Raw genomic sequence first — 22378 nt, forward strand, 5'->3', positions numbered from 1 at the left:
CGCGTGCGCGCCGTGCGAGAAGAAAAGCGAGGATACATGATGACACGTTGAAAATCTTTCGACGAGCTTGGTTCGCGCCAGCCGCCAGGGAAGTCGGGCCCAGGCGCGCCACAGCCGCCAGCTCGGGTGCTCGGCGCGCCGGCCGCCGCGTCCGCCGGGCGCCGCTCGCTCTCTCGTCTCTGCTTCTCGCACGCCTGCTAGCTTCTTGCTCACGCTTTCGCGCCGCCGCCGCCGCCTCCCGCTCGCGCTGCTCGCGCCGAGTGTTGACCTCGAGCGCGACTTCTCTTTTTCTCTGCCACCTTCGCTGCCACCTTCGCGTTCTTCAACGCGTTCTTCAACTTCTTCCTTTGCGCATCGTCGCATCACCAGAGCGGAACGTCGGCAGGCAGGTTCTGGGGATGCTGATGCACCCATCGCGCGCCGCGCGCCGCAACCACAGCTGGGTCGAAGTGACGCGAGTGGCGGCCGACTGCCTCGGCCTCCGCTATCCTGATGGCACACCGTTTGCCGAGGGAGCTTCCCGCGGCTTTCCCGACGACACCGGAGAGGGCGTCCACCGAGGCGACTACGGCTTGGGCCTTGGCACCGGGGAGGCGACCAACTCGAGCGCCGACCTTTTCCCATATGGTTGCTGGCTCTTCCGCGCTCGCGGCTCGGGTGTCTTTGTCAATGTCGGGCGCACCCTCGTGGTCAGCACGCGGCGCGACGCCCATACACACAGCGCTTGGCATCCCGTGCTCGCGAAGCAACTTTGGCTGCTACCACCCCGGCGACAAGCTGTACTGTACGCGAGCCATGGCGAGAGGGTACGACTCGATCCAGATCATGCGTGGTCGTGGGGGGCTGCGCCGCAACACACCGAAAAGAGAAAAACCGCACCCGCGGCTGGCACAGGTTTGCTCAGGAATTCTTGCGAAATGGCGCGCCGCACTCCGCCGTCCGCGGAGGGCGTCGGCGACGTCCCTGCAAGCATTCGGAAGGCCGCCAAGGATGGCCAAGCGGGAACGGTGCTGGCGTGGTTCGACGGCGGCGGGTGGGTCGACGCGAGGCTCGAGTACACCTTTGGTGACGGCTCTCGTGCGAGCGGCATGACGCTGCTGATGCTCGCAATGGCCAATGGCCACGAGGAGCTGGCCGAGGCGCTTCTGCGGCGTGGCGCAGATGTCTCCTTGCAGCACAGCAACGGTGGCACCGCGCTGAGCCTCGCCGCCGCGAACGGCCGCGAGAAGCTGGTCGAGCTGGCTTTGCGGCACGGCGCGGAGGTCAATAAGCAAAATAAGATTGGCAGCACAGCGCTGATGGACGCCGCCTACAAAGGCCACGAGCGGATTGTCGACACGCTGATCCGGCTCGGCGCAGAGATCAACCTGCAGGCCAACAAGGGCGGCACCGCTCTGATGCTCGCCGCCGACGGCGGACACCCCGCCGTCGTGCTCCGCTTGCTGCGGGCGGGCGCTGACATGACGCTGCGCGACGTGTACGGTGAGACGGCGGTGCAGATCGCCAAGGAGAACGGCCACGCCGAGTGCGTCGAGGCTTTCAGGACGTATCTCGGGGAGGTGGCGACAGCTAGGAGCAAGGCGGCGTCGGCCGAGGCGGGCGGCGCAGGGGCGAACGGCGCACCCGCAGGCGAGGCGGCGGCGGGCGCCAGTGCCGTGGCCTCTGCTTTGATCGGCGAGGGCGGCACAGAGACCGCGCCGGGCAGCGAGGCGGCGCCAGAGGAGGTCGTGCTAGCGGCTCGGCGAGGCGACGGATTTCCGGTGCTGGCGTGGCTCGACGGCGGCGGGCGGGCCGACGCGACGTTCGAGCACACCTTTGGTGACGGCTCTCGTGAGAGCGGAATAACACTGCTGATGGTCGCAGTGGGCAATGGCCACGCGGCGCTGGCCGAGGCGCTTCTGCGGCGCGGTGCAGATGTCTCGTTGCAGAACAGCAACGGCAATACCGCGTTGGGTCTCGCCGCAGTGAACGGCCACAAGAAGCTGGTCGAGCTGGCACTGCGGCACGGCGCGGAGATCAATCAGCGAAACAAGATTGGCAGCACAGCGCTGATGGCCGCCGCCTACGGAGGCGGCTTGCGGGTTGTCGACACGCTGATCCGGCTCGGCGCAGAGATCGACATGCAGAACAGCGACGGCCACACCGCTCTGATGGCCGCCGCCCTCGGCAACCATCCCACCGTGGTGCTTCGCTTGCTGCGGGCGGGCGCAGACATGAAGCTGCGCAACGTGGTCGGTGAGACAGCGCTGCAGATTGCCAAGGAGAAGGGCCACGCCGAGTGCGTGCGCGCCCTCGAGGAGCATGCGGCGGCCAAGGCGGCGGCCGAGAAGGCGACGAAGGAGGCGGCGTGGGCTGCGGGGGCGGCGGAGAGGGAGGCGGCGAGGGCGGCGGAGGAGAAGGAGGCGGCGCGGCACGCCGACGAGCTGCTGGCGGAGGTCGAGGCTGAGAAGCGCGCCAAGGGCAAGAAGGGCAAGAAGAAGAAGAAGGGCGGAGGGGCGGGCGCGGCTGGGCCGTCGCAGGAGGCGGAGGAGGGTGCCGAGGCGCCGTCGGAGGCAGCTGAGGCCGCGAAGAAGGCCGAGGAGGAGAGAATGATGAGGCTTCTCGAGAAGTGTCACGAGGAGCGGATGCGGTTCGGCATCACGGCGGCGAGCCAGGCAGCGGCGTCGGCAGAGGTGGCTAAGGCGGCGCGCTTGGACGCTGCGGCGGACGAGGCGGAGGAGGAGGCAGAGGCGGAGGAGGAGGAGGCGGCGGCGGCCGTGGCGGCGCTGGCGGATGCCGAGGTGGATCGGGCGGAGGCCAGGGCGGCGCAGGTGGCAGCGACAGCAGCAGTGGAGAAGGTCATGGCGGCGCTGGAGGAGGCCAAGGCGGCGCTGAGCGAGGCCAAGGCGGCGCTGAGCGAGGCCGACTCGGCGCTTGAGGGGCGCGAGACGGAGCTTCAGGCGGCGATAGGCGCTGCAGAGGCCACGGGAATTGCTGCGGGCGCGGCGAGGGCCAGGGCGGACGCTGCCAGGGAGGCTGCGGATGCGGCCCAAAGCGATGCCGTTGCATAGACCATGCACTGTTTCTGGAGGGGCACGCGGGTTCGATTTTGCCGCGCATTCGGTTGTGTAACACGGGTTATACGTTTGCTGGGGCTGTACTTGTGTGGGGCGCGCATGCACACTATTCACTATTCTTACACTAATTCACCACCATGCTCAACGTGCATATAAAAAGTGATCTCTCGTGCTGTGCATCCAGTACGTGATGGCCGGGCTGCGGTCTGCAGCTGCGCAGGCGCGCAGCCAGGCCGGGTCCAAAATGGGGGTCGAATACTCGCTGCCCCCGGAGAGGGACGACGGGTATCGACGCGGCCCCAGCAAGGTGTACGCCACAGTTCCCCAGGGGACCGTGGCGACGACCGTCGCCTCGGACTGGCTCGCGAAAGAGCTGGCCGAGCACGGAGAGATCGATGCGGCATACCGCGACCGCATAGTCATGCACCTGATGACGGCCGCCGGCGCCTCGGCGCCGGCCGACGCCGTGTTCAGGTTCACGGCTGGCGACGCGATGCAGACCGAGGACGACGACGAGGACGCTGACCGCTCCGAGGATTATTCCGACGACGGGAGGGCGTCCGACTTGTAGCTGGCCTCACCCATATCTTACCCTCTGCCCCCCCCTCCTGCTACCCCCCAGGCTAGATGGTCACAGATAGCCCCACACAGCCCCTTACCCCTTCACCCTCGCCTCGCTGCTTGGTGTTTCTGAACACGTAGACGACCACGCTGTGGGGGTTGTGTTATAGGAGTAGGAGTGGGGTGCAGGTTGCTCACCCACGGCACCGGGCCGGTGCTTGCACTTTGAATGCCGTGGGGCTCCTGCCCGTGTCCCGGGCGTGGAGATGCGAGGGTCGCCCCCCCTTGCCCCACCACTTTGTGTGTGTGGAGACGTTTACCTTACCTTACCTTACCTTATCTCTCGTGCTCGCCACCTCCTGCGTGTGGGTGTGCCGTTGGGGGTGCCGTGCTCACTCGTCCACGGTCGCGGAGCGGCGGGGCGCGGCGGGGCTGGGGGCTCTCACTCTCCGCGGGGGGGGGAGCGGGGAGGGTAGCTTATGGTCGTGTGTGTGTGTGTGACTCGACACACTCACACTCACTTATGGTCGTAACTGAGGTTTGCATGCCGGAGGTAAGGCCGACGGGCGGCAAGGGCAACAATACGCTGAAAATCTCATTCTCGGGCGGCCCCTTTTCTCCGAGCACCGAGGGAGGGCTGAGGAGTCTTCATGTCGCCGAGCTCGTACCTCGCTCCTCGACCGAGGAGAGGACGATGTCGACCGCGCGCTGAGCCGAGCTCGAGCAGGAGAGACCGGGTGCGGTGCGGTGTCAACCTCTCCAGGTGGGGAGCGGGAAGAGGCCGGCAAAACCTCCGCGAATTCTTTTTTCGAAGCTGGGAGGAGCCGCTCAGCATCCGCAACCCCGCCCGTTTGCATGCCCGGCCGAACGAAGGCTGGCTCGGCCGCGTCCCGGCGCGGGCACGCTTCAACGGCGGCTACTGCTGCGGCGCTCTCGCTGCCGAAAAGGATCGAGGCGGCGGCGGAGAACGGCAAGGTCGGCGTGGTGCAGACGTGGCTCGCCGGGGATGGGCGGGTTGACGCGACGTGCGTGCATAGCGGTGTGAGTGGCTGTACGCTCCTGCTGATCGCCGCCGAACACGGTCACAAAGAGATTGTCGAACTGCTGCTGAAGCGCGACGCGGAGGCGGACGCGCGCGACAGCGGAGGCGGTACGGCGCTGATGGTCGCCGCCGCCAAAGGCCACGAGCGCGTGGCCGAGATGCTGCTGCGGCACGGCGCAGGGATCAACCTGCATAACAGTCTCGGCGGTACCGCGCTGATGCTGGCCGCCCTCTACGGCCATCCCGCCGTTGTGCTCCGCTTGCTGCGGGCGGGCGCAGACATGAAAATGCGCGTTGCAGCGGGCAAGACGGCGCTACAGATCGCCAAGGAGGAGGGCCACGCCGAGTGCGTCGAGGCCGTCAGGACGTATCTCGGGGAGGTGACGGCAGCTCGGAGCAAGGCGGCGGCGGTCGAGGCGGGTGGCGCAGGGGCGAGCGGCGCACCCGCAGGCGAGGCGGAGGCGGGCACCAGTGCTGCGGCCTCTGCTTCGGGCGGCGAGGGCGGTGCGGAGGCCGCGCCGGGCAGCGAGGCGGTGCCAACGGAGGTCATGGACGCGGCTGGGGATGGCGATGAAGAGCCGGTGCTGGCGTGGCTCGACGGCGGCGGGCGGGTCGACGCGACGTTCGAGTGCACCTTTGGTGACGGCTCCTCTTCGAGCGGCATGACGCTGCTGATGGTCGCAATGTCCCATGGCCACGCGGGGCTGGCCGAGGCGCTTCTGCGGCGCGGTGCAGATACCTCATTGCTGACCAGCGACGGCATCAGCTATGCGCTGGGTCTCGCCGCTGTGAACGGCCACAAGAAGCTGGTCGAGCTGGCATTGCGGCACGGCGCGGAGGTGAATCAGCAAAACAATACCTGCGTCACTCCGCTGATGGACGCCGCCTACAAAGGCCACAAGCGGGTTGTCGACACGCTGATCCGGCACGGCGCAGAGATCGACATACAGGACAACGACGGCGACACCGCTCTGATGTTCGCCGCCCTCGGGGGTTGCCCCGCCGTCGTGCTTCGCTTGCTGCGGGCGGGCGCTGACATGACGCTGCGCGACGTGGACGGTGAGACAGCGCTGCAGATTGCCAAGGAGAAGGGCCACGCCGAGTGCGTGTCCGCCCTCGAGGAGCATGCGGCGGCCAAGGCGGCGGCCGAGAAGGCGACGAAGGAGGCGGCGTGGGCTGCGGGGGCGGCGGAGAGGGCGGCGGCGAGGGCGGCGGCGGAGGCGGAGGCGGCGAGGCACGCCGACGAGCTGCTGGCGGAGGTCGAGGCTGAGAAGCGCGCCAAGGGCAAGAAGGGCAAGAAGAAGAAGAAGGGCGGCGGGAGCGGCGGCGCTGGGCCATCGCAGGAGTCCGAGGCGCCGGCAGAGGCAGCCGCAGCCAAGCCCGCGCCTTTGGACAAGGAGGGGCTGCTCAAGCTTCTCGCGGAGCTCCACGAGGACAGGATCCGGTTCGGCATCACGCCGGAGACGTCGGTCGAGGGATTGGCGGAGGCGCTGGGAGAGGCGGCAGGCGAGGCGAGCGAGGAGGAGGGCGGCGAGGAGACGGCGGAGGCGGCCGAGGAGGAGGGCGAGGAGGAGGGCGAGGAGGAGGGCGAGGAGGCGGCAGCGGAGGCGGCAGCGGAGGCGCGCCGGCAGGCTGAGGCGGAGGCTGCGGCCGTGGCAGCGGCAGAGGAGGAGGAGGCTGCCGCAGCGGAGGAGGAGGCGGAGGAGGCGGCAGTAGCGGCGGCAGAGGCGGCGGCGGCAGAGGCGGCAGCGGCGGCGGCGGCGGCAGAGGCGGCGCTCGCCGCAGCCAAGGCGAGGCGCGCGTCAGTTGCCGCTGCGAGGGCCAGGGCGCGGGAGGCGGCCTAGCCCGCGCGCAAGGACAGCTGGCGCAGTGGTAGCCATGGGGAAGGGTCTCTCGTACTCTGGGGTGCGTTCTCTTGTGAACGATCGTGGCTGTGGGCTGGGCCCCGCGCCGCGCGGGCGCGCGTGCAGTCCCTCGAGGTTGCCGGGAGCTGCTCACACAGCCGTACGAAGGGTGGGCGATGGCGCGGGAAAGTGGCATAGCCAATGCCATTGGTGTCTGAGAGCAGAGTGCGAGCATCTCTCAGACACCAGAGTCCGCAGAGTGTAGGAGCTGCTGCGGTGGCTGCTGCGCCCTGCGCGCGGCTGGCGGGCTGCTTGCTAGCTTGCAAGTTGCATGGGACTCTTCGAGCATGTCTTTGGGTGGGACTCTGAGTGAAATCCTCTGTTCGTTCTATATTGACTCCCTATCGGCCTATGACTGTGTCGATACATTGTCGTTTTTTGGGAATGCCGAAAAAGGAAAGAAGAAACCAGCCGTTGACAGAGATAAAAATGCAGCAGAATCCTCGCCCAGGACCCTGCCGAGACGCGATCACGATGACACGGCGAGACCGAGAGAGCCCAGGCGGCGTCGACAGTAGCCAGCTTAGCCTTCTCCTCTTGGACAATCTGCAGCGCCGTCAGACCGCGCGCAGAGCGCGCCTTCGTATCTGCTCCCGCTTGTAATAGACGTTGCACGATAGCGAGGTAGCGTTGCTCATGGCCTCTTTTTTGGCAGCGTGCCGGTGATCGTGGCCTCTCATGACAGAGGCCTTCAGTGCGGTGATGTCATCTCAAGGTTGACCTCTGCGCCGTGCTGCACTAGGCTCGACCACACGCGAGTGGCACTTGTCGGCGGCGACCCTGAGCGCCGTGCAGCCGGTGTTGTCTTGCAGGTCGACCTCCGTGCCGCGCTGCAGTAGCAGCTCGACCACACGATCGTGGCCCTTGCCGGCGGCGGTGTGCAGCAGCGTGAAGCCCGTACTCTCGTTAGCGAACGCCTTCTCATATAACGCCAGCAGCGTCGCCTCATCGCCTTGGAGATCTGCTGTCATGGCTTCTTCGGCCCGAGCAGGCGCCGCCCGCGCCGCCCGCCGACGCCTCGCGCTGGCCCGCGGTTACCTCCGCGATGTGCTGCCGGAAAGCGTCGACGCACGCTTCCTTCCCCTTCGCCTTGGCCACGACGCCCATCCTCGACTCCACCATTTCTCAGCGTCCGTCCTTAGAGTTGGACCGTCTCGACACGTGGTGGGTTCCAGAGCAGTCTGCTCGGTTTTCCAGTGTATGTAGTTAGGTATATAGCTCTTCCTATTTTCTCTTCCTTTTGAGATTTTCATTTCTCTGCTCGCCAAGTTTAGGTGAGCCAAGTGAATTTCGTTTAGGTGAGCCAAGTGAATTTCGTTGAAATTTGAACCCTTAGAATCTTTCAACTCCAACTCTAAAAAAGAAACCCGAAATAACGGCTCATCCTTCATCGCGGCAAGGGGGGTCGGCAGATCCAAAGGAGGCGCGAGGGGGGTTAGTTTCGTCCGGTGCACTCTACCAAATGATCCGCCTCCCGTGGCGCGTTCCCTGGCAGTGCCTCTCTCCTTGAGTCCAGGATGCCAGCCGTCCGCCGCTATGAGTTTGGAGTCTCGCTGTACGGCGAGCCGGTCGGCCGGGCGGCGATCAACGTGGAGTGCAGTAGAGCCGACGGCTTCCAGGAGGTCGAGAATGCGCTCTCGCGCCTCCACAATGCATGCCACGATGCAGTGTCGAGCATGCAGCTGAGAAGCTTCCTCAGGCTCGTCTGCATCTCAACGACGCCCGGGCCGCTCAAGGAGTGGCTCGGAGAGGAAGCGTACGAGCAGGCACTGCTGGTCGCGATGCTGGCCGGCATGCTTGCTCCCTTGGCAGCAGGGCAAGGCCTCACGGCGATGGCGCAGGTGAGGGTCCGAGCTCTCGCCCTGGAGAAGCTCCGCGCGGGCGACGGCAGCTGGGTTCTGCCGGTCACGACTGCAGCTCTCGCGGCCACCTGCCTGGCAGCCGATCACGAGGTTCTGGTCGAGATTGTGAGCGCCAGGCCACCGGTCGAAGAGAGCGAGGCTGCGGTGCAGAGCACGCTACTAATGGTGCTGGGGGAGGTGCGCAAGAGATCCGATGACACCTGCAGTCGCCTCGCAATGGTGCACCCAGTGCTGCTCGCGCTCCTTCAGAGCAACACGGCCAGCTGCTCCGAACTCGTCGAGTCTGTGGCGGAGGCTGGCGAGCTGCAGCTTCGCGCAAAGTGCGAGGTGGATGCCGACTCGCACCTGCGCCGCAGCTGCGACCAGTTCCGGCGGCTTCGCGACGGGATAGAGAGCATCAACAAGGTGGCCGTCACGGAGGGCGACCCACTCCAGGAGTTGGACCTTGACAAGGCGACCAACAAGCCCCCAGCGTCGGATCCAGACAAGCCGCCAACAGTGGCTCGCGCCACCTGCGATTCGCCTCCTGTCGCGGTGGTGCCGGCGGTGGCGCGGCTGCTCAAGACGCCGACCAAGAGGTCGAGCCCAGCCTCGAGCGGCGACCAGCGGCCCAAGCTACACGCGTGCACCGCCTGTCAAAAGGCGAGGACCGCATGCACCGACGAGCGACCGTGCCCTCGCTGCACTCGGCTCGGCCTGCTGTGCGAGGGGACCGCCAAGCCGATGCGCCGCGCCTGTGCGCATTGCAAGCGGGCCAAGGTGCGGTGCAACCTCAACGATGCCAGTCCCTGTGAGCGCTGCGTGCGCCTCGGACTCGACTGCTCTGCGCGCCCCCCTCCAAAGAGGCCACGCGATGAGGGCCCAAAGCCCGACCCCCTTCCCGCGGACTCGGGTCTGGGCCTGGCCGCCTCCGGCGTCTTCTCCGTGGGCGTGGACGAGGCGGAGCTGAGCCCGATCTCGCTGGCGACGCTGCCGGGCGGCGAGGACTTTGCTGACCTCCTGTTTAAGGTTGACGATTTCGACTTTGACGGCGCCGACGTGCACATGCTGTGATTCGCATTCGTAGGGCATGGTTGAGCTTCTCTGCACTCTGGCATGGTGACTTCTCTGAAGACTGGTGATTTCATGAGCATTAGCATGACCACACTATCTTCAAAAACTGTTCGGTTTTCAAAGGCAAAACACACATCGCTGACACAAGTCTCACACAACCCCTACTTACACGAGCCGAGACAACACCAACACCCCCCCTCATCACGCCAACCTTTACTTGAGCACATCTCCCTGCGAGCTAGAATCTCCGCATTTTCTCCCCTAGTTATCCTCCCGCGCCGCGCGCCATCTATGGACGTCTAGACTAGAGTGCAGCCCGACTGACGGATTTATCCCAGAGGTGTGGTCGACGGACGACCACAGCACCACCACACTCTACGATCTCTTAAATTTCAGTAAACAAAGGAGGCTGCCCACGTCTCGCCCATCACCCCGACACCACCCCCAGCATGCGCCGCACGAGGTGCGCCGCGCGCTCGCAGATTTCCACCCATACCGACGTGGCGCCCGCCATCGACACGGCGTCCTCTTGCATGAGTCGCGCGGCGCCGAGCCGCAAGTCCGCAGCAGCGGCGCGGTCGGCGGTGTCGCGAAGCGCAGCGGGCGAGCTCAGCCAGTCCGGGAGCGGCGGCAGCGATGCACACGCGTGGCACTTGCAAAACACGTCCTGGCTCCCGCACGGCGCTGCCAGCTTGCGGGCCGTGTATGCGCTGGCGGCGCAGCTGGCCCAAGCCTATGTTCGCCGAGATTAGCCGAGGTGAGCGAGATTATGAGCGAGATTGAGGCGCACCCACCGCTCCGCCGACTTTGACCTGCGATTCCGGGTCGCAGCACTGCGCCGCAGTGACAAAGGCGTCGGCCGCCGCGCTGAACTCGCCGAGTGCCGCCCGCGCGTTGCCGAGGTCGCCCCATCCCAGAGGGATGGCGGGCGCCAGCTCGGTGGCCCGCTCGAACAGCTCTGCAGCGGCCGCGTACCCGCTCCGCCGGCTCTGGCTCTGGCCTCGCTCGCAGAGGTCGAGGTACCGGATCGAGCCTGCCCGCGAGAGCACCTCCGTGTCGAGCTGTGCGAGGTGCGGCTTGCTCTGCTCTGTCAGGACGCGATCAAACGAGCCGTCCGAGACGATCTGCAACGCCTTGCAGTAGCTCTTCTCGGCAGTGGCATGGTCGCCGACGCCGGCGTGAGCCTCGCTGTGCAGGCGCCAAGCGACAATCGAGTCCGGATCGGCCTCCACCACATCCTCCGAGGTTTGACGCAGGCACTCGGGCGTCGCCATCCACGCGGGCAGGGGCGGTAGCCGGAGCTTGCACGCCGTACACGTCCCGAGCGAGCACTCTCCGCACCCCTTCATCGCCTGCTTGCGAGCCTGGAAGGCCCCGCACACGCTCGCCGCCCACGGCGGCGACGCCACCGGGCAGCGCTCCGCGCACGCGACAAAGCTCGCAAAGGCGCCCAAGCAGTCGCCTGAAGCCAGGCGCACCTCCGCCAAATCGCCCCAGGCAAGCGGGTTGGCCTGCTGGAGCTCGATTGCGCGCCGCAGCAGCACGTCCGCCTTGGCGTGGTGCCCGCGAGCGCTCTCGGCGCGGGCCTCCTTGCACAGCTTGGTGTAGCTGGCGGTCCGTGGCGACGGCGGCGCTGCCGCGTGCCCGAGAGAGCTCTGGATGCCTGCCTCCGTGCACAGCCTGCTGTGGCTGGCGGCCCGAGCCGGCGACGGCGACGGCGATCCACTGGCGGTGAGCCAGGCCTTTGGACCATTGCTCTCAATCAACTCGGCGTCCTCCGGGATTGATGCGACACGAGGCGGCGACCGAGGCGGCGAACGAGTCGGCTTGCCATCTCCACTCACGGCCTCAGCTACAAGCGCGAAGTCCGGCGGGTCGATGGCGGCTCGGCGGTAGAGCGGCTGCATCCGCCGTGACTCGTGACGAGGACTGATGGGGCGGTGAAGGTGCTTGTCGTGGTGCAGGCAGGACGATCCGCTTCAAAGGCAATGACTTCAGCTGGGTTCATGATGTCGTGAACAGGCTCCCCTGGGCTGGGCGCCGATGATGACGCGGCGGCGCACACACTGGAGGGTCAAGGAGTTGCCCAGGAACGATTTCCAAACGGCGACACCGTTTGATTGGGGGAGCACGAGGGATCTTCTCCTTCTTCGCGCGACTTTGTGGGTGAGAGCGAATGGGGCGCGGTTCACGCCAAACAAACATTCGCTCTCACCTGGCAACCCTGTCTGCACGTCTCGCGCGCGCGTGAACAGGGCTCCAGGCCCCAAATGACGTGTGAGTGTTAGAGTTGTTTGGTATTGCTAAAAATCTCTCTCTTCACGCCTCGCACAACAGAGTTTTGTTGTCGACTTTGTCGCTTGGGGGCCTCCTCTACCTCTTCCTAGTACATGTATTGGAACCAGCAGCGTGTTTGAGTGAGTGCGATTCGGTGTGCCCAGTAAGCCGTGGCGCGTGGGGGACGATGTCAAGCGCGGCGCGCGTTTTCTTTTCTAGTGCGCGCCAGTCCCGTGCCCAGGGTCGTGCGAGGGAGCGCCTGGTGCACTTGGAGCACTTGGAGTGCAGTCATCAGCCGCACATCCAAAAAGAAAGAAACAAAACAGAAACCCAAAGAAGACGGTAAATTCTTTTCTTCGCGATGTCCACACCGCCGCGCCGCCGCTCGCGCCGCCTCGCCGCCGCCACCACCGCCGCCCCCTCGTCAGACGCGCCGCCGCCCGTCCGCTTGCTCGATCTCCCCAGGGAGCTCCTCGAGCGCGCCCTCTCTCGCTGCGACAGCCCCATCGACATCGCTCGCGTCGCGGCCGTCTCGCTGCTCTTTCACTCGCTCGCGGAGCAGGGCATCCGCTTGTGGGCGCAGGAGCGCGGCTTCGAGCTTCCGGCGCAGCCAGAGGGCGAGAGCTGCGCCGTGCGGTGGCTGTGCTATTCTGCGCTGCTGCGCGAGTCCAACCCGCCGGCGAGGGCTGCGGCAGGCCTTCATCACAGCGTCTTCATCGACGGCGAGGGGCGGCTCTCGTCGTGCGGCTCGGCGGATGGCGTGCCAGCCCTCCTCGGTCACGGCGAGGGCGTGACGCGGCTCAACACGCCGACCCGCCTCCCCCTTCTGGGTGGCGAGCGCGCCGTGAGCGTGTCGGCTGGAATGTGCCACAGCCTCGCCCTGACCGCTGACGCCGTCTGGAGCTGGGGCGGTGGACTCTTTGGCAAGCTGGGCCACGGCGACCAGCAGGCCCAGTGGCAGCCGAAGAAGGTCGAGGCCTTTGCTGGCCAGCGTGTCGTCGCTGCGTCGGCTGGAGGATACCACAGCCTCGCCCTCACCGCCGACGGCTCCGTCTGGAGCTGGGGCGGTGGACTCTTTGGCAAGCTGGGCCACGGCGGCTATCTGGACCACTGGCTGCCCAAGAAGGTCGAGGCCTTTGCTGGCCAGCGCGTCGTCGCTGTCTCGGCAGGAGGCGACCACAGCCTCGCACTCTCAGCCGGCGGCGCCGTCTGGAGCTGGGGCTATGGATTTTACGGCCAGCTGGGCCACGGCGGCTATCTGGACCACTGGCTGCCCAAGAAGGTCGAGGCCTTTGCTGGGCAGTGCATCGTCGCTGTCTCGGCTGGAGACGACCACAGCCTCGCCCTCACCGCCGACGGCGCCGTCTGGAGCTGGGGCCTTGGAGGCGATGGCCGGCTGGGCCACGGTGACGAGCAGCGCCAGCTCCTGCCGAAGAAGGTCGAGGCCTTGGCTGACCAGCACGTCGTCGCTGTGTCGGCTGGACGCAGCCACAGCCTCTCCATCACCGCCAGCGGCGCCGTCTTTACTTGGGGCAAGGGCGAAGCGGGGGGGGCAGGCAACGGAGAGGACCTGCCGAACCAACTGCTGCCCACGAAGATCGAGGCGCGGGAGCCGTAGCCGTAGTATACACTTCTTGGGCCGTTGGGGTTCTCGTACACCTTTGACAGGAAGGCGCGCTTCCTCGCGTACGAGACCGACCGCATCTCGGCCTTCTTCGTCTTCCCGGCGCTGTTCTTGGGGTACACCCGCAATCTTCCTCGCCAAGGGCGACAACAAGCGCAACTTCTGGTGCTTCTCGGACTGATCTCTGAGCAAGGTGCGCAGAGGATGTGGTGAGTGGAGCTGATGGTGAGGTGCGCGTGTGGGCGTACGGTTTTTAGCCCCCGTACGGGTAGGATGGAACCGGCCGAGCAGCGTGTGTTTGAGTGAGTGCGATTCGGTGTGCCCAGTAAGCCGTGGGGGACGATGTCAAGCGCGGCGCGCGTTTTCTTTTCTAGTGCGCGCCAGTCCCGTGCCCAGGGTCGTGCGAGGGAGCGCCTGGGTGCACTTGGAGCACTTGGAGTGCAGTCATCAGCCGCACATCCAGGAAAGAAAGAAAGAAAATGCCTTCCTCTCCTTCTTTTTGCAGTTCGCACCTGTGTCGATGTCTGCTTTATTTATTTGGTTCTTTTTTTTAAATTCTTTTTGCTTGATGATATGAAGATGGAGTCCTGGGCGATGCGCGTCACCGTTCAGCGTCGCCTTGGGCTCCCCCTTGATGTCGCCTGCCAGGCGGTGGAGGCAGGCAAGAGGGCACCCAGCGGCCAGCTACACGACGTCCTTGGCGACGCCGCGATGGTTATCCCTCGGTCAAAGCATGCTACAAGACACAAATTCCTACTCAAACGTTTGATCAAATGCCTCCGCTCGGCGTGGGGCATGATCATCGAGATGGAGCCGACTGCACACCTCAGTTACAGTAATCCAAAACAACCTGACGTGGCGGCGGCAAACATCGGCAGGGGGCACAGGCGCCTTGTTGCCGATTTGAAGCTCACGAGCTCGCTTGCGAGCCAGGGCAAGGACGCGGCCGGCGATGGAGAGCTCGGCTGGAAGGGGGCCTATGTACGTTTTGGCAACACGGAGACCGGGCTGCTCAAGTTGGTCAAAGGCCGCGGCAAGTGGTCTCCGTCGGGAGCGACGGCAGCGGCGGTGGCGGGGGAGGAGGAGGAGGCCGAGGAGGAGGGGGGGAGGAGGGGGAGGAGGAGGATGCCCCCAAGGGAAAGCTCAAGGAGCTGGATGGCGATTACCGCTTTGCGCGGGAGCAGGATTGCGATCTACATTTGTTTGATTTTGAGGCTTTCGGAGGCTTTGGAAAGGAGGTTCGCAGCACCCTGAGGGAGGCGGCGAACCAGCTGAGCAACAAACTTTCGCACGCTCAGCACCTGGACGAGGTCACATGGACCACCAAGAACTGGCACGGGCTGCAGATGCAGCGCTTGTCTGTCGTCCTCCACACCGCCGTGGCGTGGCAGACGGTGAACGAGCTAGCGTGCGGGGAGAGCGGCATTGTGCATGGTGCGGAGTGCATTGCCGTTCTTAACGGAGTCGCTTAGGCGGCTCCGGTGGTGAGCCTGTGTGTGTGCCAGTCCGCGCCAGTCCGCGCCCTTGTCGTGCCAGTGTGCTAAAGAAAGAAAGAAAACAGACAACCCAAGGGAGGGATGGCAGTGTGCTGTGAGAGAGGCTTGTCTTTTAAGAATTCTTTTTGCTTTCGCGGCAAGGGTAACCGCGCGACAGAGCGCCGCCCCCCCGGCGCCCGCCTCGCTGCCCGCCATGTGGAGTGCGAATGCCGCCTTTGGCCGCGTTGTCGAGGGCTCGCAGCTCCAGGGCCGCACCTTCCTCGTCACCGAGCCCGACGGCAGGCGCCGCGACGCCATCGAGCGCGCCGTGCAGGCTCTCGGCGGCGCGATCTGCTCGGCGGCGCCGTCCGCCGCGACACTCGAGATCTGCGCGAGCCGCGAGAATTGCGTGCTCGAGGGCGGCGAGCAGGTGACTCCCGACTGGCTCGTCTTCCAGATGCGCGTGTCGCAGCCGCTCGCGCCGGGGCTGTCTCCGCTCTTCCGCCCTCTTGGCGGGACGCCTGGCCGGGGCTGCGAGGGCGGCATCCCGGCACTCCGTGCCGTGGCCGTCTCGCTGGCCGGGTTTGCAGACGGGTCCCTGGCCAAGGCGCACTGAAGTAGGGGCTGCGCTGGTAGAGGAGGTGCGGGGCGGAGGCGTGGAGAGCGGCCCCTTCTCAGACCATCGAGCTGCGCGCAGGCGCACGCCCTGCTCCTCGTCGAGAGGACCCAGCCCCTCTTCTGCGGCTTTGGATTCGACGGCCGCGCGACGCGCCTCGCCTGCCCCGCCTCCCGCCCGACGGCTGTCCAGCTGGTGGCGTGAGGGAGGGAGGGTGGGAGTAGGCATCTCGTCTGCTCGCACACCGACGCGGCCTCGGTGTCGCGTGCGAGGCCGGCGCTGCGCGAGGCGCTCGCGGCGAAGCGTGCGGCGGAGGGGGGTGGCGGGGAGGGGGGTGGCGGGGAGGGAGGGGGTGGTCTGGAGGTGGTCCACGTCGGCTGGCTCGAGGCGTGCGTGCGGCAGTGGGGCAAGGTTCCCGAGGGGCGGTACCGCCTCGGGGCGGAGCATGTGACTCACCCGCAGGAGGAGGAGGCGGGGAGGCGGGCGGAGAGGCGGGAGGGGAGGGGGGCGGAGGGGGAGGAGGAGAGGGCGGAGCGACGGAGCGGCGGAGCAGGGAGGGAGGCGGAGGAGGGGCGGGCCGCGGGAGGAGGAGCAGCTGGCCGCCGTCCAGCGGGCTCTGCCCCTCTCCCCGCCCGCTCCGCCGCCGCCGCGCAGCAGCAGCAGCAGCGCCGCCGCGACAGCAGCGCCGCCGGCGGTCACGGCGGTCGGGGCGCTCGCTCGGCGACGACGCGCTGCGAGCAAATCATTCCTCCTCCATCCTTCATCATTGTTGAACAGGTCGCTTGGCCCGCGACGACGCGCTTCGAGCCGCGATCCAAGCAGCGCCTGCCACAGGCGAGGCCAAGCGCCCTCCCGCGCGGCGGCTGTGAACAGCGTCTCTTCACACCTGCACCTGTGAACAGGGGGGGGAGCCGCCCTCCCGCGCGGAGGCTCCGCCTTCGTTAAGCGGCTCCAGCCTTCCCACGTGGCGGGCGGGTGCTTGCTGCAGCTTCCGCAGGAGATGGACGGGCTATGAACAGCGTCTCTTCACGGCGGCGGCTGTGGGCAGGTACTGGCTGCAGCTGCCGCAGGAGATGAACGGCCAGTTGCCGGCCGAGGACTGGCCGGCGGTGCTGGTTGCGGGAGGGGGGGAGTGGACGTGCCAGTACCTCCGGCGGCCAGGCCACAACAACGGCGGCATCTCGGGAGGATGGCAAAGCGGCGCACGGCCGGCGAGACGGGCTCCGCGGGCGGCGTCTCTTCACGGCTGGCACTGTGGACAGGCGCGGCTTCGCGGTCGACCAGCGGCTCTGCGTCGGTGACGCGGTCGTCTTCCGCATCGGCGTCGGCGCCTCGGCCCGGCCGGCCGCTGGCGAGCCGCTGACCGTGCACGTCGCGCTCTTCCGCGCTAAGTGCGGAGGGGCCGAGGTGGCGGCGGAGAGGCAGGGGGCGGCCTCTTCACAGCCGCGGTGTGTGCGCAGGTACGGAGGCACCGAGGGGGCGGCGCAGGCGTTCGCGAGGCGGTGGGTGCGCGGCGAGCAGGCGCCGGGCGGCGGGTGGCAGGCCCTAGTAGCGAGGAATGAAAGAAGGAATGACTCGCTGCTGGTTCACAGGCGTCAGTCGGCGGGCGGCAGGGCGCGCTCGTCCTCACTGCGCTGCCCCTCCCCCGTCAGAAAGAGGGCTGCGGCGGAGTGAGAAGAGAGCTTGCCACCAGGCGCGCTCGTCCACCCGGCGCTGCACGTCTACTCTGACGCGGCCAAGCGTTTCCCGCCCTCGGCCCGGGCGGGGAGGCTCGCGTCGGAACGAGTCCACGCGCGGGAGCCGGGAGGTGGGGAGGCCGTGCGTGTGAGCAGCGTCTCTTCACACCTGTGGCTGTGGGGCAGGTGCCGAGCGGGGAGGCGTGGAGGCTGGAGGAGCATGCGAGGTGGGCGCTCGAGCTGGCTGCTCCGGCGCCGTCGCTCCTCCTTCGACAGCACCGACGAGGTCGCCTCTTCACACCTGCTGGCTGAGGCGCAGGCGCCGTCGCGCCGCTCCTTCTTCGACAGCTCCGACGAGGAGGGGCAGGAGGAAGAGGGGGAGGAGCGGGAGCGGGAGCAGCAGCAGCAGGGGGAGGGGCGGGGGCTGGGGGAGGGAGGGGGGAAGGGCGGCGGTGGAAGGGCACCGCAGATCGGACGAGCCGCCGAGCAGGCGGCGGCGCAGGCGGCGGCGCAGGCCGGGAGCGCCCATCGCTCCGCCTCCGCCGCCGCCACGGCTGCTGCCGCTGCCGCTGCCTCGTCGTCGTCGTCCTCCTCCTCCTCCTCCTCCTCTCGCTCTGCCTCCCCCGCCCGCGCAGCCGCCTCTCGCGAGCGCATCCCTCCTCACGCGCCTCCCGACGCCGCATCGGTGCCGCGCGTGGGCGACGCGGCGCGGTTGACCGAGGCCGATGTCGGGTAGGGGCTGGTCCATGATCCGACTAGGTGCGGGCGTGGCTCGTCGCGGCGGCGGCGATCCCGTCGGAGCTGCGCCTCTCCAGGGCGGGGCGCGGAGTCGAGGGCTGGTACGACCCCGACGGTCGGTCGGATGAGGCGGAGATGAGGAAGTACCGCGGCTTCTGCCGGCAGGGAGACTGGAAGTGGGCTGGCGACTCGGCGGGCGAGGTGGGCCGCCGCCTGATGGAGCTGCGGCGGTATGCGGACGCGGCGGTGTGGCACGCGGCGGACGTGGCGTGCCAGCTGCTCGAGAGGGAGAAGGAGCGAGGCGGGGCGGCGCACGGCGCGGCGCTCGTCGGAGGCGCTGCACCACGGCACGCGAAGATATGGGGAGAGAGGGGGGGAGAGGGGGGGAGAGGGGGAGAGAGAGGGGGAGAGAGGGGGGGAGAGGGGAAGAGAGGGGGGGAGAGGGGGCTGCACCACGGCACGCGAAGCGCCGCTCCTCGGCTCGAAGGGAGGCTGTGAGTCCGAAGGGAGACTGTGAGTCCGGCCCTCACGCCGTGCACCATATCTCCCCATATCTCCACTCCGTGCAGCCGCTCCTCAGGCACAAGAGAAGCCGCTTCTCGGCCAACGACCTCTGTATCGCGCTCGACCGGCGGGGGGAGTGCGAGCGCTGCTCCGTCCGCTACTACGACGAGGAGGGCCTCGCGCTGCTCGGCTCTGCGGCGCACGCCTTCGAGGCGATGCGGCTCGAGGCCGAGGTCCGGCTGTGAACAGCGTCTCTTCACACCTCTAGCTGTGAACAGGCGATGCGGCTCGAGGCCGAGGTCCGAGATATGGGGAGATATCTCGAGATATGGGGAGATATGGGGAGATATGGGGAGATATGGGGAGATATGGCTCGAGGCCGAGGTGCGAGAGGGGCCGAGAGGGGCCGAGAGGAGGGGCAGATTTGCCGAGACGTTTGGGGGGGGAGAGGGGGGGGGGGGTTGGCCGACGGGAGGCGAGGCTCGCTCAGGCCGAGCCGGAGCTGCGGGCGGGCGTGCTGACCCGTCCACGACCCGTCCGCGACACGTCCGCGACGCTGTCCCGTGCCCTCAGGCGGCGCTGCGTGAGGCGGGTCTGTCGTCCGAGCAGCGGGGCGAGCTGGCCGAGCGGCGCAGCGACGCGCGCCAGCCCGAGGGGCGTGGGCTGCTGCCTCTGCTCGGGCGCGTGCGAGGAGGCGGCGCTCTGCACTCTGTAGGCGGTCGAGCGGAGGGCGACGCTGGAAGAGGCGCGGGTGGGATCTGAGCGAGAGCAAGTAGACGCCTCTCGGGCCCCGCGTGTGAGGGCACAGTGTGGTGTCGTAGGCGTGGCGCGAGGCGCTGCAAGACTCGCAGGGAGAGTCGCAAGAGGCGTCGCAGCACGAGGCTGGGTCTGGGGCGGACTCTGAGGAGGGGGAGGGGGAGGAGGAGGGGGAGGGGGAGGGGGCCGAGCCCGCCTCCGAGGGCGGCGATGCGCCCGTCCGCTCGCCCGGCCTCGAGGAGAGCGTGTCGCCCGCCCGCCTGCTGCCAGCGGGGGGGCGCCGGCCCAAGGCTGCCTGGCAGGTGCATGGGCAGGCGAGGCGTCGGAGCAGCGCCTCTTCACACCTCCTCCTGTGGACAGGGGGCCGGCCGGGCCGTCCTCTCCTCCTCCTCCTCCTCCTCCTCCTCCTCCTCCTCCTCTTCCGACGGAGGCGACGACGACTCGGACCGAGAGCGGCGCGGCGGCGCGGCGGCGAAGGCGGCCTCTCCTCCTCCTTCGAGCGGGGCAGCGGCGGCCGCAGCGCACGCCCTTCCCGCCGCCGCGCCGCGGAGGAGGAGCGAGCGGCCGAAGAGGCCCGCGGGCGGGTGGGTCGACGACTTAGGTAATAATAATAATAATAATAATAATAATAATAATAATATGTGACACAAAGGATGTAATATAACGACCCCAGGCGTGGCGCACCCTCCGCCGCCGACGCCACCCCGCCGCGCCAAGCCAAGCCACGCCGCCGCTGCGGGCCCGAGTGCGGCCCTTGCACCCGCCGCCGCCGCCGCCCCGTCCCACGCCGCTGCACACGCCGCCGCCGCCACTTCCGCCACTTCCGCCGCCGCCGCCCCGGCTGCCGCGCCGCCCTCTGCGCCTACGGCGCGGGTGTGGGACGACAGCAGCGAGGACGAGGCGGGGCTGCCGCCGGGCGGCGCTGGAGGCGGACTGGCAGGGCACGGGCGGAGGCGGCCGCGGCCGGCGCCGGCGCCGCAGTCGCTCGCGTGGCGGAGCAAGGGGCACGCGTGGGTGGAGAGCCGGCACAAGGCGCGCCGCTGGAGCGAGTGACTCCCGGGCCGCGTGTTCTGGTGAAGTCACGGGGTGGAGGGGGGTGCACAAGGTGCGTCGCTTCTTCGAGACGACGCCGGGCGGCGTGGACGGGCTAGTGGCGCAGTACCTCCCTCCGGGCAAGGACGAGGACGAGGACCCTGAGGTGTGGCGAGGTCCGGCTGTGAACAGCGTCTCTTCACACCTCTAGCTGTGAACAGGACGAGGACCCCGAGATGTGGCGCGTGGTGCACGACGGCGACGGCGACGAGGAGGACCTGGACTTCGACGACGTGGTGGACGCGCTCATCGCAAAGGAGCCTCGAGGGCGGGGGAGGGGGGGAGGGGCGGCGGTCCGAGGCTTTGCTCACTCGTCGATGGGTCGCTTAGGACCTCAACCACAAGAGCGCCGACGAGATGGAGGGGGTGCGGCACGAGGAGGAGCGGCAGGAGCGGCTGTCTCGCGCGCAGAGGCTCGAGACGCGCAGCCACCACTGCAGCGAGAACCAGACGCCGCGGCTGGTGGCGCGCCGTGCGGCGTCTCGCCATGCGCCCCCACTCTCGGGGAGCCTCGGGGTCGGGAATAGGTCGCGGGGCTGTATGGCGTCTCGCTGCCTCTGCTCCTCCGGCTCGCCCTCGAGTCGGGCCGCGGGAGCGTGGCGCAACTCGACTCAGTAATCAACCGCGTGGTCGTGAGGTAGGCTCAACCTCAAGTCGGACCGCGGGAGCATGACCGACCACCTGCTCCTCAAGGCGAGATCATAAGGAATTAATAGAATGAATTAATTGTCGGACCGCGGGAGCATGACCGACCACCCTGCTCCTCAAGGCGAGATCATAATGAATTAATTAATAGAATGAATTAATTGTCGGACCGCGGGAGCATGACCGACCACCTGCTCCTCAAGGCGAGATCGGGCCCGAGATAGGGCTCAGATCGAGCCGAGATAGGGCTCAGATCGAGCCGAGATCTGACCGAACCCCCCCCACCCCCGCCCCTCAAGGCGGGCACGAGGGCGAGCAAGCGCGGCTTCGTCCTCCTCCTCCCGGCCTTCCGCATCGACGGCGCGCGCACAGAGGCGGAGCCGCAGCAAGCGGCGGCGCGGGGGCGGCGCGGGGCCAAGGGCAGGCCGGCGCAGCCCCACCCGCAGGCGGCGGCGGCGGGCGAGGAGGCGGAGGCGGCGGGGGTCGAGGAGGGGGGTGCGGCGGGGGGCGGGTAGGGGGGCGCGGCGCAGTCGTCGGCTGCGGCACGTGAGGTGGCAGCGAGGACAGAGGCAGCCGGGCCGGAGGCAGCCGGGCCGGAGGCAGCCGGGCCGGAGGCAGCCGGGCCGGAGGCGGGGGAGGCGGCCCAGGCAGCCGTCGAGGGGGCAGCGGAGGAGGTGCGGCGGGCGGAGGCGGCGGTGGCGGGGACGGCGGCGGACATGCCGGCCGATGCGATGGCAGCGGAGGCGGCGGAGGCGGAGGCGAGGGAGGGTGGCTATGCGGAGGAGGATGCGAAGGAGGATGCGGAGGAGGAGGAGGGTTCGGGGGGCGCCGCCGCAGCAGCCTCCGCCGCAGCTGCGGCGGCCGCGGCGTCGGAGGGAGTGGGTGCGATGACGGAGCCTGAGGCGGACGACGAGACCGACCCGGAGGCGCTGACGGAGCCGGAGCCAGACCCGGAGGCTGAGCCGGAGGCGGGGGCGGAGGCGGGGGCGGAGGCGGGGGCGGAGGCGGGGGCGGAGGCGGGGGCGAGGAGAGCGGCTGTGGAGGAGCAGCCGCGGGCGCGAGAGGCGGCGCAGCTTGCAGCGTCGGGGGCGGCCCGGGCTTGTCTTGCAGCGGAGTCTCCTCGAGCGGAGGAGGGTACGGCGGAGGGGCATGCGGCACAGAGGCGACTGGAGGGGCGCGGAGGAGGGCCCAGCAGGCTGGCGGGGCCCAGGCGGGCTGTGGCGGGGCCGGGCCGGGCGGGCGCTGCGCCGGCTCCGCTCGTCATGCAGGTTGGGGAGGGGGTCGGGGGGGGGTCCCGGGGGGGTCTCAGGTGGTGCGCTCGCAGGCGGTGATTTCCCCGGGGGGGCTGCTCCCAGGTGGTGGGCGGCGGGGACGAGTCTCCCGTGCGAACGCTGCTGCGCGAGCTGGCGGGGCGGCTGGGCGGCGAGTACTTCGGCTCCTCCTCGTACGACCCGGGCTGCCGCCACCGTCGGGGTCGAAACACGTTCGAGAGGAGGA

The 22378-nt window shown here is 68.1% G+C and overlaps 6 protein-coding genes across 6 annotated transcripts in view; 5 read left to right on the forward strand and 1 right to left on the reverse strand.

The window, feature by feature from the left end:
• Positions 1–398: 398 nt before the first annotated feature.
• Positions 399–3050, forward strand: EMIHUDRAFT_224338 (hypothetical protein; the record flags this gene model as incomplete). Its single annotated transcript, XM_005790947.1, has 4 exons — positions 399–627; positions 722–894; positions 2400–2672; positions 2901–3050. The coding sequence occupies 4 exons, from the start codon at positions 399–401 to the stop codon at positions 3048–3050; spliced, it is 825 nt and encodes a 274-aa protein (XP_005791004.1).
• Positions 3051–3246: 196 nt separating this feature from the next.
• Positions 3247–3627, forward strand: EMIHUDRAFT_224339 (hypothetical protein; the record flags this gene model as incomplete). The annotated part of the gene is made up of 1 exon (XM_005790948.1): positions 3247–3627. One exon carries the CDS (start codon positions 3247–3249, stop codon positions 3625–3627), a length of 381 nt encoding a protein of 126 aa, XP_005791005.1.
• A 513-nt stretch (positions 3628–4140) lies between these two features.
• EMIHUDRAFT_224340 (hypothetical protein) lies at positions 4141–6535 on the forward strand (the record flags this gene model as incomplete). The annotated part of the gene is made up of 3 exons (XM_005790949.1): positions 4141–4269; positions 5925–6128; positions 6479–6535. 3 exons carry the CDS (start codon positions 4141–4143, stop codon positions 6533–6535), a joined length of 390 nt encoding a protein of 129 aa, XP_005791006.1.
• Positions 6536–8080: 1545 nt separating this feature from the next.
• Positions 8081–9527, forward strand: EMIHUDRAFT_224341 (hypothetical protein; the record flags this gene model as incomplete). Its single annotated transcript, XM_005790950.1, has 2 exons — positions 8081–9463; positions 9492–9527. The coding sequence occupies 2 exons, from the start codon at positions 8081–8083 to the stop codon at positions 9525–9527; spliced, it is 1419 nt and encodes a 472-aa protein (XP_005791007.1).
• Positions 9528–9905: 378 nt separating this feature from the next.
• EMIHUDRAFT_224342 (hypothetical protein) lies at positions 9906–11385 on the reverse strand (the record flags this gene model as incomplete). The annotated part of the gene is made up of 2 exons (XM_005790951.1): positions 9906–10211; positions 10285–11385. The coding sequence occupies 2 exons, from the start codon at positions 11383–11385 to the stop codon at positions 9906–9908; spliced, it is 1407 nt and encodes a 468-aa protein (XP_005791008.1).
• Positions 11386–15068: 3683 nt separating this feature from the next.
• EMIHUDRAFT_109268 (hypothetical protein) overlaps positions 15069–22378 on the forward strand; it is a gene marked incomplete at both ends in the record, with an annotated part of 7966 nt that continues 656 nt past the window's right edge. Inside the window, 19 exons of the mRNA XM_005790952.1 lie at positions 15069–15448; positions 15695–15895; positions 16519–16608; positions 16733–16877; positions 16931–16976; positions 17333–17373; positions 17466–17598; positions 17782–17831; positions 17906–18114; positions 18465–18621; positions 18667–18687; positions 18962–19072; positions 19210–19446; positions 20250–20342; positions 20398–20529; positions 20567–20698; positions 20764–20868; positions 21181–21376; positions 21470–22015. Of these exons, the coding sequence (XP_005791009.1) occupies positions 15069–15448; positions 15695–15895; positions 16519–16608; positions 16733–16877; positions 16931–16976; positions 17333–17373; positions 17466–17598; positions 17782–17831; positions 17906–18114; positions 18465–18621; positions 18667–18687; positions 18962–19072; positions 19210–19446; positions 20250–20342; positions 20398–20529; positions 20567–20698; positions 20764–20868; positions 21181–21376; positions 21470–22015 (3025 nt within the window). The remainder of the gene's footprint in view (positions 15449–15694; positions 15896–16518; positions 16609–16732; positions 16878–16930; positions 16977–17332; positions 17374–17465; positions 17599–17781; positions 17832–17905; positions 18115–18464; positions 18622–18666; positions 18688–18961; positions 19073–19209; positions 19447–20249; positions 20343–20397; positions 20530–20566; positions 20699–20763; positions 20869–21180; positions 21377–21469; positions 22016–22378) is intronic.

This window comes from Emiliania huxleyi (assembly GCF_000372725.1).
Source record: "Emiliania huxleyi CCMP1516 chromosome Unknown EMIHUscaffold_117, whole genome shotgun sequence".
Classification (NCBI taxonomy): Eukaryota; Haptophyta; order Isochrysidales; family Noelaerhabdaceae; genus Emiliania; species Emiliania huxleyi.